This window comes from Balaenoptera physalus (assembly GCF_965194825.1).
Source record: "Balaenoptera physalus genome assembly, chromosome: 18".
In the NCBI taxonomy this organism is placed as follows: domain Eukaryota; kingdom Metazoa; phylum Chordata; class Mammalia; order Artiodactyla; family Balaenopteridae; genus Balaenoptera; species Balaenoptera physalus.
The window spans coordinates 61343787-61360486 of NC_138899.1; the positions used below are offsets into that span (position 1 = coordinate 61343787).

The following is a 16700-nucleotide window of genomic DNA, read 5'->3' on the forward strand; positions in this document are numbered from 1 at the left end:
TGAATGAGGCAAGAAATAGGGCAAGGGACAGAGAATACGAATGTTGATTCAAAACCCGGCTCTAAAACTTACTACGTGTGAGCTTGGGCACATCACTTAATCTCTACTGTCCTTATATACAAAATGGAGATGATAGTAGTATTAAGCATGTAGTATTGCTTTGTGAGAATTAAATAAAATGATATATAAAAGGACCTAACACAATACTTGGCATCCAATAAGGGCTCAGATACATAGTTGTGAAGGTAGTAGTTGTATGTGTTATAGTGTTGTATTAGTTGTAATTATTAGTGTAGTCCAGAGATTGGCTAACTATGGCCCATGGGATTTGTCTGGCCTGTTTCTGTGAATACTGTCTTGCTGGAAGACAGTTGCATCCTCTCATTTGCTTATTGTCTGTGACTGCTTTCACCCTACAGCAGCAGAGTTGAATGGTTGTGATAGATCATATGGCCCACAAAACCTGAAATATATACTGTTTGGCTCTTTACTGAAAATGTTTCCTGATCTTTGGCTTAGTAGAAACAAGAAACAGTAGAAACTTAACAGTCATACAGATCTGCTCTTGAGTTCTGATTCTACCCCTTCGTTTGGTGAAATTGGGCAAGTTTTCCTCTGAGACTCAGTTTCCTCATTGGTTACAATGAGACATAAATAGATGTTACTGTGATTACATATGGTTGTTGGAATGTATATAAATATTTACATCCCTATCTTCTTTTTACATTCCTTCTGCATTTCTCTCCTATAGTCAGGAAGGTAGGCTGATGGTTCTGGGTTTAATTTAATTGTTTCCAAAAAAAAGGTCAAAACATTGCTAATTTATGCTTTATGTACACATTATCATTTACCTATAAGTGGGTAGTTGTACTTCATCTGAATTCTTAGAACCAAGTAGGATTGCTCAAAGCCATGAGCAGCATAAGCTGTTACTAAATTTAAATTAAAAATATTCTTCTCCAAGGGGAAAATAATTTGTCTTTCAAAGTCATTAAAACAAATTTCATAAAGAACATTAGATAAATGCACCCATAGCTTCAATATTTATTCATTATGCTTAATATAAATTGAGATAACTTGATATTTGCATCATGGTTATGATTAGAATTCTAAGGTTGACAAGACTTACTCCTTTTGAGTGGTCCTAATGGGTTACTGGACTTGGTCTGATCCATCTGGTGAACGGGTAGAGGAACAAATGTGGTCATAGCTTCCACTTTCTACTGCAGACAAGTGCAGGGATGAATTAATCATAGTCGAGTTCTCTGGTGATTATATTTAAAGGCTGACTATAACGTGACATTTTCATGCAAATCACTCTTCTTTCTCTTCAGTCTTAAAAATGTTTAGTTTTCCTAGATTTGTCATACTCAAAATTGCTCATGAATAACTACTTCCTATTTTCCTGCTAATTCAGAAAAAAACCACATCATTTTTAGAAATGTAGATATATCCCATTTTTAGAGGTCAGAGAGGCATATTATTAAATGTGTGCATGCTGAGCAAATTAGTTTTGATTTTTTTATCATTGTTTTTTAATTTCTTTTTTTCTTCTATTTAAAAAATTCTTCTTGGTTTACTTTTCTATGTTGACTTAATTCCTGTCTTTTGGATATTCTTTTTTATAGACCCCATTGTGAACCCTGGGTCTTAGAATGCAGAACTTTAGTAGTGGAGCCTGGAGATGGTGATATTGAACATTTTATCTAATTAAAAATTTTTTTCCCTTTAAAACTAATTTCCAAATGCTATGTTCTTAACACTTTTGCCAAAGGTGGCGGCATTGCCTCAGGGGACCTCTATCAGATGCAGTTTCTCAAGAGGCATTGTTGGGTAGGTGTGTCAAGTTACCAACATATTAATTAGGCTAATTTTTGACAAATGTAGTGAGTTCAGCAAAATCAACATGAATTTTAGAAAGAAGACAGGAGAATTCCTCATGAAACATCTTATTTCTATTCTTTAAAAAAAGACTTCCCACATCCCCAGACTTCCCACACTTAATAATGTCTTAGGTATAACATGCACATAGTAGACCCTTGCTAATAAACCTGTTGAGAGAATAAGTGAATTTGCAATCCCAGTCTCTCAACCTGATTCAAATATATATTTGGTGATATGACCAAATAAGCCATATGGTCCATAAACCAATGGGCCCTTCTTAGACCCATTTTTCATATAAAAGGAGAAAAGTAGAGATTGGGTACCATGAGGGAGGTCTGAATCCCATAGCTGACTTGGATGCTACTAGGCCAGGTGACCTTGGATAATTTCTTTAAATTTCCTGGCTCTTCATCACCACTTCCACTAATGAAGAGCCTGGACTAAATGGTGTTTAAGCTCCTCTAGCTCTTAAATATACTGACTATGTTTCTTTTTATTCATTCCATTTCAATAGTTTAGATCGATCACTTAGGATAAATAAATAGAACTCATACAAAGAATTTATCATTTACATGTTCAGACTATACAGTGCTTTTTTTAGGTCTTCTAGAGCTCCGGTAGGAATGATATTGGCTGACCATAACCATCTCAGCAGAGCTGAAAAGAATTATCTGCAGCATGCTTCTGAGTTTGATTCTGTATGAAACATGTATGCTGATCAGAGAAATAAGTTTAGATGTGATTGTGTTTAAGTGTTTAATGTGAGTAAGTTTAGATGTGATTGTGTGATACGAACATATGTTTATTTAAAAGTTGTTACTAACCATAATAATACCACTTTCTGTTAAGGAAGCATAATGATTTTTGAGACCATGATTAATTACCAACTGGATAAAACATTCATGCAAGATCTTGACCAGGTGCTGTTGTCTCACCTTTGATTTTAGTTGTACCCGTGGTGCAGAGTTCCAAGTCATCTCCTACTGCTGGTGGAATTGGGTCCTAACTGTCTGCAGTACCCTTGATACCACACCCTTAATTAGAATTTTACATCTTCTTTACTTCTGTCTGCTTCCTGGGATCACTTCCAACATAAAATAATCTGCGCTCAAGTTCTTGTCTCAGCTCTGCACTTGGGGTCAGCCCAACTAAGACAAGATCATCTGAATAATAACATATTATTACCTTTCAACATTTGAAATAAATGTAGGATAGGAAGTACAAATTGTACTGTTCTCGAGAAGCCAGAATAAACACCCCTGTAAGAACTCATAATCTTAATTATAAATAAAAACTTAAATAACCTTGGCTCACTTTCAACAAAAATTTAGCTTTTGAAAAAGATTTTCTCTGCAGTGTGCATTCTAAATCTATTTGGGCTTTTAAATTTTAACTGCTCAAGGACTCAGATAATGGGAACATTTGTTCTACAGCAAGCCTAGAGGCTGTTAAAAAGAGTAACCCGATATCTTGGAGCAGCTAGAAACTACAAAAGGAAGGCTGACCTTGAGAAAAACGCCACAGCAGGAATCCCACCTGTTGATATCTGACTCTTGGTCTCATATCTTAGAAACTCCTTAAATCACTAACAACTTGATTTTTCTCATAAGATTCCCATATAAAATTAAAGCTGTCGTTTATTTGAAATTCGTCTAAAGAATTTAAGAAAATGTGAGAATTGTGGGTTCCAGAATATTCCTTGCACACGAAGCTGTCTTCATGTGCAAGGTTCATCAAAGCTGTCTTGACTGGACTCCCTAGCACTCAAAGAAGCATAGACTTAGACCCTGAAAGGATCATTGACTCTAAGTCCTTCACAATACTCTTGAGGGAAAACAGGTTTTGACTTGTCCAGTGTCAGACAGCAACAGCAGACCTAGGTTTCCTGCCTCAGGCTTCTGCTCCAGTGGGATCGCATCAAATCCTGAGGCTCCAACTGGATGTGAAAACTTCCCATAATGTGTTGGCTCAGGTGTACATACTGGTGTTAAACATCAAAAAGGAAGAACAGAGCTAAGATTCACATGAATACTATTAAGGGAAAATAAGGAAGCTCTTTGTTTTTGCAAGCTGCCTGCAAAGATAATCAAAAATTAACAAAGAAGTTTTGTCTTACTGCATATTTACTGGGGCAAATATCCATTGAAAGAAAGCTTAGTAATATTATTATCGTCCTCAGTTTAGAATGAAATCTTTAAAGTCACAAATATTTCTTTCAAAATCATCGTTATTATTGTGGATTAAAATTCAATGTTAAGTTACAAAACTTTATATAAATTATGAAGTGTCTGAAGGCACCTGTGTTTTTGCGGGTCATTTGAGCAATACCAGGAGGATGTTTCTTGCCCCCCAATTTCTTTCTCACTTGTGTCTCTGGTGCCTAAAATTTTTGCCTTTGGTTCCTGCCTTTTGGTTTATCTTCATGGTGGACAGCTAAAGGGATCTCAGTGAGAGACAATGGATTACCAGCTTGAATCACTTATTAGTGATCTAGCAAAGAGGAGAAACCTGAGGGAGTGGCACATAAAGTAAATAGGTTTTGATGTTAAGCAGCAGAGAACCAATGAAGGGAACTCTACATTATGGTGAGAACAAAGCAGAAGCAAATAGTTGTAAAAAATGAGAAGCATTCAGAGAAAGGATAGAAGCTGTTGAATAATAATGTTGCTTATCCCACAGTGTTGTTTAGAATTTACTCTGATGGCTAATAATGTATAGAGGCTTTTTTTTTCTTTTTAATAACAACACATTTACAACATTTATACAGTGTTTTACAGGTTATCAAGCACAGCCATAGCCATGATCTCACTTAAGCAACATTGTTAGTTAGCCAGGACAGGTACTAGTAGTTCCATTTTAGAGACAGTGAAACTGAGGCACAGGGTTATTCAATGACTTGTCCAAGTTCATGGAACCAGTGTGCAGGGAAGCTAAGATGGGAACTTGCATCTTCTGAGCCCAGTGCTTTCTCTTCTGTACTGAACTGAGCAGGGGAAAGAGTTTATGCTTCAGAGTCAGGCTTGCACTTGCCACTCTTCTTGCCAGCTGTGTGACCTCAGGCATGTTACGAACTGCTCTGAATCTCAGTCTCTCCATCTGTGAAAAAGAGTGAATAATAATACCTACCTTGTAGACTTGTGAGGATTCCATCAGGTACAGTAAGCAAAGCAACCAGCTCAATGCCTGGCACATGATAGGTACTCAATACATGGAGCTGTAAACACCTGGAAAAGATACGTACTGTCCCTATTTCCCTTTCCCTACATTTAGAGGTGAAATGATGAATCAGAGCAACTTTCCTGTTTATTCAATGATATAGCGTCTCCTTGGTTTACTTTAATTCTTGAAACTAGCACCTGCAAAAGTATGTGTGTGTGTGTGTGTATAAATGTATCTGTGAATGTCTTCAGGTACACCTGTACACATGTACCCACAGATGGAACCAGACATAGTGATCAAACATGGAACATTTGTCTGCCACAGATAACTAGAAACGGGATCATTAATGTAAATCTAACTCAACCAGGTGGGTCCTAGCTCTATGACCAAGCTCCAGAAGCACAGGCTTTGTACTCTCAAAACACCTGGATGGTACCTGGAGTTCCCAGCCTGATGACATGGGAGGTTTCGGGCAACTTTCTTTAGCAGACACAGCTATAGACTCAAAAAGTTGCATTTATTTTTGAGTATACTTTATTTAAAATTATTCATTCTTTCTTGAAATCTTTTAGAATAGCCTTGATTAAAATCATGACATAAAAATCTTCGCTGTATTTGTTATGTATGGCACAGAATAATTTAACACTTTATGTTTCATTGATTCACAAATGGAAGAAGCACCTTGTGCAAAAGCAGTACAGTAACTTACTGTTACTTGCAGTACAGTTCAATTTGGTTATGGTAGCATTTTAAAAAATGACCATGAGATGGTGCTGTGCCCAAGTAGATTAAGTATGCTTGAACCTGAAAGTTTTCCCTAATTATGGCACTTAATTCTATTCTTTAAACTTAGAAGAATCTACCATTCAACTTAAAGTAGAATAAGGTTGGTCGCTCTGACAATATTGACTAGGAGTGAGTCCTTTGATCACAGATCCATAAATAATTCAAGGACTGTTTCACTGGAGTGAGGGTGTGTTAAAAAGCCTTAGTGGGACTTCCCTGGGGGTCCCGTGATTCGGACTCTGTGCTTTCACGGCCGAGGGCGCGGGTTCAATCCCTGACTGGGGAACTAAGATCCTGCAATCTGCGTGGCGTGGCCAAAGAAGAAAAGAAAAAAAAAAAAGGAAAAAACAAAAGCCTTAGTAATCAGAACGTCCCCAGACTAAACAAAGGGCCAAAAGGTACCATTTTATTTAGGATCAATCAACTATGTAAAAGGAGCATTGTTTTCACCACCCTCATAGAATTGTGTTAAAAGTCTTCCCACAAAATTAGGTCAACATCCAGTTTATTTAAAGAGCTGACATTTCTGTTACATTTTAATCTGCTTTGACAGCAATGAAGGTCATAGAAACATTAGAACATGAAATTCACATTTAAACTGACATGATACAAACATGCACATGTGTATATACTGTGTTTTCATTAATGACTTGCTTTTCCTCCATATAAATATATAAATACTGAATAAAGTGCATGGGAACATGTCTGTACAAGAATACAGATACATGTTTGTCTATATACACTTGAATAGATAATTATGGAGAGAAAAAACATAACACATTTGTAATATATATGTAGTCAAAAGACTTATCAGGCAGTATTTATGTTCATTCTCATCAAGATTGAGTATATGGGTGTAGAATCTGTGGTCTTTTCTCTAATATATAATGAGATGGGCAGAGTTATAAACTAAGGCAAAATACATTAGAGTAGAGACTTTTTAACATTTGTATCAGTTAGTATGGTATAATCATGAAAATAGTTTAGTTCAAATGCAGCCTAGATACTAGCAGCTTATTATAAATTCTAGCTTTGAAAAAAACCCCTTTCAATGTACCTAAAAGGACATAATTAGGACAGACCTAATGCATTTCCAAATTATGCAACAGAATCTCCCACATTCTTTAGTTTTCAAATATATAGTTTTTTCTAATGGCGTACAGCAAAAACGATTTCTCATTCAATAGAAATGCTTCAGTATTGTAATCACATATCAACATCCATTCCAATAAGAATGTGCAATTTAACCTAGAGTAATAATATCAAGGTGAATTAACTGCTGTTAATCTCTGTCTCCTTAACAAACTTTTCTATGAAATATTATATTACTGCTTTTTGGGGGGTGGGATGTCCAGCGTCAGTGAGTAATAAATGAGTTTGTTTTCAGGAAAGTGGAATAAAATTTTGCTCAGAACTATGGTAGTCATAGTTGGGGTCCAGGTTGAAGCTCATATTCCTAAATTAATTGCAGATTTTGTCCTCAAGTGCTATTTTCCCCCTCCTTTGTTTGGTTGGTATTCGTTGGCAACCAGTCAGGAAACTTACTGAGAAAACTACCCTTGGAGTTGAAATAAACTTGTTTCTGAGCCAGGTGAGAAGGAAATAAATTGAGCTGATTCTCCAAATGTCTGTTAATTACTATTTTTGATAAGTGCCATTCAAATTAGGTCCTTTTCTTTAAAGGCAAAGATCTTGTTTTAATTATTTTTATATCCTTAGTACCTAGGAAATTTCTTCACAGATGGTGTACACTCAATCAATGATTGTGAATCCAAAGCCGAACAGTTTTAGTAAATAATATAGATTGATCTGAAAGCATCGACTTATCTGATGGGTGCCAACAGGTGGGTCACCTGCGTTTTACAGAGATGTCCTAAGACTCTACTTCTGTCAGTAGCCAAAAACCTGACTTTATTCCTCAATCCTGACACAGTTACATCAATACCACTTACTGCTCAGAGGAGCGCAGGCATGATGCAGTCATTAAAGGGCAAGTTACCAAACACTTCTTTGGTGCTATTAGGAGAAGCAATTTCTAGAAATGTATCTGGTAATGTTTGATTATCCTTTTGATAGTTTACCTAATAGAGCAAACACTAAACAAGACCACACTGGAAATTCAGAATAAAGCACAAGTAGTAGAAGAGAAAGCAGCAATAGTTATTAAATAACACTTAAAATCTTGTTCACTTCTGAGAAGAATTAATTTGAAGTGCAGCAAATGCCAGCAACTTTGTGAATATCGCAAAATGGCATCTATGAAAAAGCAGGATTGAAAAAGTTGTCAAGTATTTCTTTTAAGTGTCTTAGCAATACAGATTTCATAACACCGTCTTTAGTGTCTTTTTGTCGTTGTCATCCAAAACGTGTATCATGGTAAGTTTTAAAGAGAATTTTTTCTTTATGTAAGAGGCCATTATAGTCATCCAATGTTTCACTATTTAGAGCTACTTTTGTTTACAGCGACAGGTAACCAACTCATGCCATCAATTAACAACACAGTAGCAAGTTTTACACTTGCAAATAGAAGATAATTTAGATTTATTTAGGGCCTCATTGTAATTACACAATAAAAGCTAATTATTTTAAAGACATATAATTTACAATGTTAAAAATAATATCATAAAGCTCACAGCTGAAATGCTGTCAGAATATTTTTGAAGTGCACGTTTTGTGGCATTGGACCCTGCTTTTCACTGACATAATAAAATGAGGCATATAGATATTATTGTTGGTTCCATTAGACTGGCCTAATTTTTTTCCAGTCTCCCTATTTTCTTTTCTTTTTTCTTTTTCCTCCCATATAGGGGGAAAATTGCTCAGTGTGCCCTCCGCAGTTGCCATGGCAACCAGTCCATCACACACAGCTAACCTTTTCATTCACTGTGTTGATATTATCTGTAGGAGCATCTTGTGAATGCTGTTTTCCTAGAGCAACCATAGTGCAGTCGTTATCTGTCGTCTTGTCATCTTCCTTTGAATTCTTTCTTTGTCCCATTTGGAGTTGACTAGACTTGTAGGCCAAGGCTGGGATAGTGTTCACTAAAATTAACTGCAATGGTTTTTTATTTTCCTTGTACTGACACTGAATATACCTGGAAAAGGCCGACCTATAGGTCTTATTGAACAGTGTGTACACTAGCGGGTTGACTGCTGAGGAGAGGTAACCGATCCAAACGAACACATTGAGCAGGGCTCCGATGACATCCTCGTTGCAGGACTCTTTGCAGATGACGGCCATTATGTTGGTGATGAAGAAGGGGCACCACATCACCACAAACAGAAAGAAGACGATGCCCAGCACCTTGCAAGCTTTCTGCTCGTTGCTGATGGACTGCATAGTCCTCCTGCCGTAGGAGCCTGGCTCCCTGTGGATGGACCGCTGGAAGAGCTTTTCTGAAGACAGGGAGCTCTGAGGCAGGAAGCTGAAAGAAGCTAATTTGGCCCGTGTTCCAAGATCACTCACACACAGAGTAGCTTCTTTCTGGAGCGACTTGATGGTTAGAAAGTAGGTGATCACCATGATGGTTAAGGGAATGAAAAAGGACACGAAAGAGCCAATCAGGACGAAGTTATCATCGGCGAGTAAGCAACTTCCTTCCTTAAAGACCTTCGAATCATCCTGGAGCCCAAAGACTGGTATTGGCATGGATATACCTGGAGTTGGACAGAAAATGAAACATGGTTATTAAGGAATTGAGTATATGAAGGCAGGAGCATCGCCACATAATGGCTGTTCACAGGATTTTACGTCAGCATTGTTCAAAACTGAGCACAGGGACTTCCCTGGCAGTCCAGTGGTTAAGACTTTGCCTTCCAATGCAAGGGGTGCAGGTTTGATCCCTGGTCGGAGAGCTAAGATCCCACATGCCTCGTGGCCAAAAAACCAAAACATAAAACAGAAGCAGTATTGTAACAAATTCAATGAAGACTTTAAAAATGGTCCACGTCAAAAAAAAAAAAAATCTAAAAAAAAACCCATATGCTTTCAAAGAGAATTAAAATTCCCTTGGACTTACTTATCTGTTTTATAAATATATATGACATAGTTCCTTATATTTACATTGCCCTATATAGACAATCCTTTACTTATAAAGAAATACAATTAATCTAAGTTTAATTTTTTTCATGCTATATTTTTCTGATTATAACATTATACTTATTAACTGAAGAAGAAACATACTGAGACAAAGAAAAAAATTAAAATGACCAAATGATGCCACCACCTAGAGATAATCATCATTAACAATTTGATGATGTTTATTTTAGGTACACACACACACACCATGCACGCACATTTAAAAACAAATTCAGATTCTATTTCATATACAGTTCTATAACACTTTTTTTCACCTTACATATCATGAGCATGGTTTATACAAATAACTTCATAAAATCAAAAACATAATATATTTTCTTTCTAGAAAATTTGGAAAATGCAAAAAAGTAACAACAAGTAAAGAATAATAACATGTATTCTTGCCAGTCAGGGGCAACCATAATTTATTTTTTGTGTAGTTTTATTCTTCCATTTCCGTGCATATATATATGTGCATGCAATATTTTATGTGCAGTTTTATATCTTCTTATTCCATTTAACATTAAATCATAAAATTGCACATATCTTAAAGTATTTTTGAAACATATGTTTTCTAACATGAATTTAAAGTAACTTTAACCAATTTTTATTCTTTTTTAAAAAACTTTTTATTATGGAAAAATTGTAACATATACAAACAACCCAAAACAAAACAAAACAAAATCCAGCACAATGAACCTATTGCCCAGCTTCAATAATGATCAACTCAAGACCAATCTTGTTTCACCCATATCCCTACCTGCTGCAACCCTCCCATGTTATTTTGAAACAAATCCCAGACATCATATCATTCAATCTGTAAACATTTTAGTATATATATATATATATATATATATATATATATATATATATATATATACACACACACATATATATAAGCTATGCACTCTTAAAAATCCTAATACTATCACAATAACATTCCTACTCCTAAATAGAAATTTAATATTTCATTAATATCATTAAATATAGAGTTGGTGTTCACATTTCCAATGTCCCATAAAAGTCCTTATATATTTTTAATAATATATTTATAAGTAGAGCATTCCAAAGGGTGGATTACAAACAAATAAGCAGCCACAGACTTTTCTTATTGACAAATACAAATTTGGGTACATAATGAGACAAATATATGGGAACATGAGTCCATGGTCAGTTGCTTTGTCACTCAAATTTGGGGAACCTGTAAAGGTCTTAGGCTCAGGCAGAGGAGGGAGCAGAGGGAATGAAGGCAACAGTTGGCCTCTAATCATGCTAATTTCTCCCCCATGATGATAGGACCAGCTGGCCACAACCACCATTGTACAGTTTGAGGGGAAGTGGGAATCTCTTCCTCTACTGGCCCGGGACTGGTCAGGCCAGGCAATCATGTGTTTGTCATAAAGGAAGAATCAGGATGATGGAGAAAGGAGAGGAAACATGAATCAAATACTCTTTATAACTTAGTTTAAGGTTGCTTCCTTTGTGAAGGGTAGATACCACAGGGGCACCCTGGGAGAGTCAGCAAAAAGTGTCTTCCTAACTCTTGCCCATGTTTTCTTCAGAAACTGTATAATAGGGAGTGTCCTGGTCCCTGCTTCTGACCACCCTTTAGAGTCTAGTAAGTGGTCACAATCCAGCCAGGAACACAGGTTCATTCCAGAGGTGGGAGCTACTGCTTGCTTGACTCTTGCTATCCATGGAAAAACTTCCTTTGAGGATCTATACTCTAACTTCTGCATACTCAGAACAGAGCTCATCTCCATCCAACTGTGGATCAGACTGTCCTAACCTCACGTCACCTCACGCTGGCCATCCTTGCAAGGAGGGTACATTAGCTTGAGTTAATGTAATGCTTAACACAAATCTCCCTCAGTGACATTCGCCACTATCTTCACAGACTGAGTTGTCAATATCTGTCACTTGTCTGTGCAGGGCCATCCCAGGATTCTTGGAAGGTGGAGGCAAATGACATCAGAGCCGTTCTTAAGGACACTCAGTGTGGTTGATGACTCTTCATTTCCATCATTCCCCTCTGTCCCTGGCCTGTTTCTGGGAACATTCTGTGGGCCAAGAAGAGATGGAAGAAATGTGGCTCCAAGAGGGACATCCTCTGAGATTCTGGATATGCGTCAGTTTTGCTTATCCTTCAAAAAACTCTTGATTGTAAAAGTTAAGACATGGTTTCCAAGAAGAGTGTTTTGCTTTTCTAATGTTTGAACATATTATCTGTGAAAGGTGTTGCCTGTACTAATCTACAGGATCTTTGTTAGTGTAGTTATTCACTAATTAGAACGGATGCAACCAACATGCCTCCATGGATGTGGTGAGGAGAAAATGAATCAATATGCAGAGCACCTAGGACAGTGCTTAGTGCACAGTAGATGTTCTACCAATGGTAGGTAAACATGAGAGTAGCTTTCTTTGCAGGATTTTTCAGATTAAATACACTAACTTGATTTTTCTCTAATTTTGTTCTATTTTGCTTTGTTTGCGTATGCTGGACTATAATGTATAATAGATCTTAAATCAAAAGAAGTTAAAAAGACTTTTGGCTATTGGCTCTATAGTTAATAAATAATGATGTAATTATTATCTTCTGCCAGGGTGACAAAGGGTCTCAATCAATTTTAGTTTTGTACAGCTAGAACTGTTGATTGCTTTTCTAATGTGATGAATTATAGCCATTATGATTAGTCATGATATACAGAAACAAAATATCAACTGTCCAAGAAAAAAGTATATGATTTTGTTATTCAACTCTTGGGTGTGCATTTTCCTGATTAATACAAAGGAAGTCACCACCCTGAGAGCCTTTTTACCCTATTTGTTTGTGACCTGGTAATTTATATAAGTGGCAATTCTCAATTAACCAGAATATAGGATTATCTAAAACACCAAATTTCAGTCATTTGGAATTCAGATACGTGCCGTGCCCTTGTCTGAGGAGAAGACATACTTTCTCTCTCTCTCTCTTTCACACACACACACACACACACACCCCCCTCCAGAATGGCCCAACTTCTGTGGTCAGGGAGGAAAAGGGATGATGGAGCCATTTCACTGAAGTACAGCTTCCTCCATTAGCTCCCTGGGATGAAGAGACACTTTAAAGCAGCTGGGGCAAGAGGGCACAGGTAGGTCATCTCCTAGGGAGACCTTGGTTTGGAGGGACAGAATCAAACTGATTAGGTCTTTAAATGGCCCATTCCTCTTTATATGTAACAAAAATATCTTGAATGCTCTCAAATACCGTTCTTTTCAGTGTCTTACTCATAGTAGATGGTAAGCAAGGGTTTAGGGAAAGAATACCTAGACAGTTAAAGCAATACTCTATAAAAGAGGGGGAGGAATTTATGGCAAAGAACATTTAGATAGACTTTGTGGGTACAATAAGCAATTCAAAAACAAGCTCCTACCAAGAGAGATGAAGACGCTCCCTGATAGCCAAGATTGTGCTCACAGCCATCTGCAGCGCATTAATTTTCTGATTGCTTTGTTTGATAATGGCTGCTTTTGGAGACCTGAGATCTCCTCTCGCTTGAAATTTCTGCATATAAAGCATTTTCTTTTATGAACAAACAGACAGTAGCTTGAGCTACGTGACTCTGCATTTTGTTTAACATATGTTTCTGAGGACTGGAAAACAGCAATCAAAATTCAGTATGAGTATTGGATCCTCCTTGCTCATTTTTATTTCTTTTTATTCAGACTAAGACAATGAAATAATAGGAAACATTGCCACCCAGGAACATGAAGGCTTTGGCTGGTGTCTTTCTTTTAGGGTAGCCCTGCCGAGCCTTTGCGTATAACATTTGCACTTCTGGTTAACATCTTACCACAGTCAGGATAAATGGCCCTATCCCTGTAGCACTGGCTGTGAAAAGCAAGCTTTATTCTTAATCCTAGATTTTTACACTTTAATATTTTGGGACTGAAGGTACTTCTGAGACAGTGTTTCCTTGGGAAATAAGAAGATTGATTTACTAGGGAGAGATCCTCTGATAGGGAACCACTGGGAATCCCCAGGGCCTCAGGTCAGGTAGGAGGTGGAGGGGAAAGAAACAAATACCTCAGGACTTCCGTGAAAAAGACCAAATTTTGGTTCATGGGTTTAATTTCCCCTGAAACTACTACTTTCCCTTTGCATTTTAACACATGCTGAATTTTTTCAAGTTATAAGAATGGATTTACTAGCAGTTAGACAGAAAGTGAATACTAAAGGCTGGTCATCATACCACAGGGAGAGAGAGATTGAATATATAGGCCAACTGGGGCTGGGACTCACCGTCCATCTAATACAGAGTTAGCTCTGAGTTAGCTCAAGAGTTGCTGAATTCCTTATAATTGATGGTCTGCTGACAGGGCAGGTGTACATAGCAGTGAAAGCGAGACATACATGTCAGTTACCCAAGAGATTGTATGTTTCTTCTTAGATTAATTCTGAATATCTCTGACAATAAATCGTAACTTTTCAAAGTACTTTTACATGTATTCATTTACTCTGAATTGATTTTTTTTTTTTTACAAAATTGTAAAAATACTAACCACATTGCCCTATAGGCAGATAAACATTTCATTTTATAGAAAAACTGAGGCTTAGCAAGCTTAAGTAATTTATTTAGAATCACACAGCAGTTTAGGGGGAAAAATCAAGACTCAGGTTTCTCAATTCTTATGGCTGATTATTTTTATCTGCTTATTTGTTTCTTTTATGGTAGTTATAAACGTCTATGACTATATCAGAGGTCCTTAACATCGGTTTTAGGAAGAGAGTGATAGTCCTAAAATCTGCAAAATTTGCATTTATGTACATTGTTTTGGAGAAGATACAGCCTTCATCAGATTATCAGAAAAGCTTCTGCTCCCAAGGCTGTTAATAACTACTGAATTATATCAACACCCTAACTATAGAACACATGCACACACACACACACACACACACACCCACCACAAGGATTCTCTACACCTTGATACTTTCTTTTTCATTCTTTAATCTCGAAGGCGAAATTTCCTCCAGTGAGACATTATTTTTGAGGCCAGACAGATATTTTAAAACTGAAATCCTTATAACCAATACCTAGTTTTTTTTTTTTTCAATATAGCAGTTATTCTCAACTTTGGCTGCATATTAGAATTACCTGGGGAGCTGTTGAAAATTACTTTGCCTGGGCTCCATTCCCAGAAGTTCTGACATTAGTACCTTAAACAATACTAATGTTCAGGTCCCGCAGGGACATTATTATCAAAACAAAAGAACACCCAGCTGATCCTAATCTATAACCAGTGTCGAGAACCTAAGATGTATAGGATTAAAAGTGTAGTAAAAATGTGTTTATTTTAAAATAAAACCAAATCAAGTAAAGTTTTACAATTCTGCCCTTTGCCTTCATTAAACAAATCTATTAATTTTCCAAGGGGCTCAGGCTAACTTCCCGCAGCAAACAGCAAAGGAACATGGAGAATTGATGGAGAGGAAAAAAAACCTGCCCTTTATCCCTTCCCCTTCCTGGGCAAGAGTTGTCTGGGGAAAAAAAAAGTGTTGAGTGAGGTTATTATGTTAAGCCCCAAGTCCTTGTTTCAATTCTTTGACTGTTATGACTAAATCTCCAAAAAGCTTTTAAAGCTTGTGTTCTGCCCTAGTCCATACATGATACTTGGAAGAAATGCTCAAAGTCTCCTTGAGGTACAAGCAGTCGTGCACTCACTGCGCGAGCTGGTGGCCTTGGTTCCCAGTCCTTGCTTCCTAGAAAGGCGATTTCTTGCTCTTCTGACCCTCACTCCTTTCCCATTGTGTTTCATAGCCCAGAAATTGTGCTTTTTTTAAATTTAATTTTTATTTTATATTGGAGTATAGTTGATTTACAATGTTGTGTTAGTTTCAGGTGTATAGCTGAAGTGCTTTAGTTATACATATACATATATCCATTCCTTTCAGATGCTTTTCCCATGTAGGTTATTACAGAATATTGAGTAGAGTTCCCTGTGCTATACAGTAGGTCCTTGTTGATTATCTATTTTATATATAGTAGTGTGTATATGTTAATCCCAAACTCCTGATTTATTCTTCCCTGTCTCCCCCAGAAGTTGGGCTTTTAATGTGACGATCTTGCACTGAAAGGTAAAGAGATTGAATTCTGACTTGTCAAACATGGATTGTCAGCTGTCACTGGGACACCTGAAAGTCCATCCACATCTCTCATCCCAGGCAGATTGGCGTCCACCCACCACCTTCTTCCCCTGAAACCCAAATAGAATCTGAATGATACAATGGAATTTGAAAAAATTATCAGAGCCTCGTTTTGTTGTTGGAATCACAATAAAGCTACTTTTCAAATTCTTCCATTCAATTTGTCGTCTGTAATAAGTGGATATCATTCTATCCATCAACAGAAAAGTGTTCTTTTCTAGACTGCATATTTAGCAACGTGCTCATGAGCAGAGGTTTATTTGCCAAAAAAAATTCATCTCTGTCCCACATGATGGAACCTCATCTTTAAAGAACTACATGCTTCCATTTGTTTAAAAGGGGGTAGATTTTGGAGTGGTTCCTTCTGAAAGCTTGCAGAATGAAACTCACATGTGACATCTCATTTCAGAGACTCTGGTCTAGAAGGTGTGTGTAGAAATGGTTACAGTGTCTGAAAAGTGAGCTTGTAGCAGGTGCCCTCATAATCCAGGCCTATGGGGAGTCCGTAATTCCCCCAGCCTCTCTCATCCACGCTTCTCAAAGCACCACATTTATCACATTACGTTATGACGAAATACAGTGTCCCTAATGCTCGAGCCATTACCA

General features: G+C 37.1%; 1 protein-coding gene and 1 long non-coding RNA gene across 3 annotated transcripts in view; one reads left to right on the top strand and one right to left on the bottom strand.

Moving 5' to 3' along the window:
• Positions 1–7553: 7553 nt before the first annotated feature.
• Positions 7554–16241, top strand: LOC309647323. The gene is made up of 2 exons (XR_014255964.1): positions 7554–7673; positions 15989–16241. It is a non-coding gene; the product is annotated as an uncharacterized lncRNA (long non-coding RNA).
• HTR2A (5-hydroxytryptamine receptor 2A) overlaps positions 7957–16700 on the bottom strand; it is a 59382-nt gene continuing 50638 nt past the window's right edge. For both annotated transcript variants that reach the window (XM_082434480.1, XM_082434479.1), the window contains exon 3: positions 7957–9486. In XM_082434480.1, coding sequence (XP_082290606.1) covers positions 8687–9486 — 800 coding nt within the window. In that variant the 3' untranslated portion in view covers positions 7957–8686. The remainder of the gene's footprint in view (positions 9487–16700) is intronic.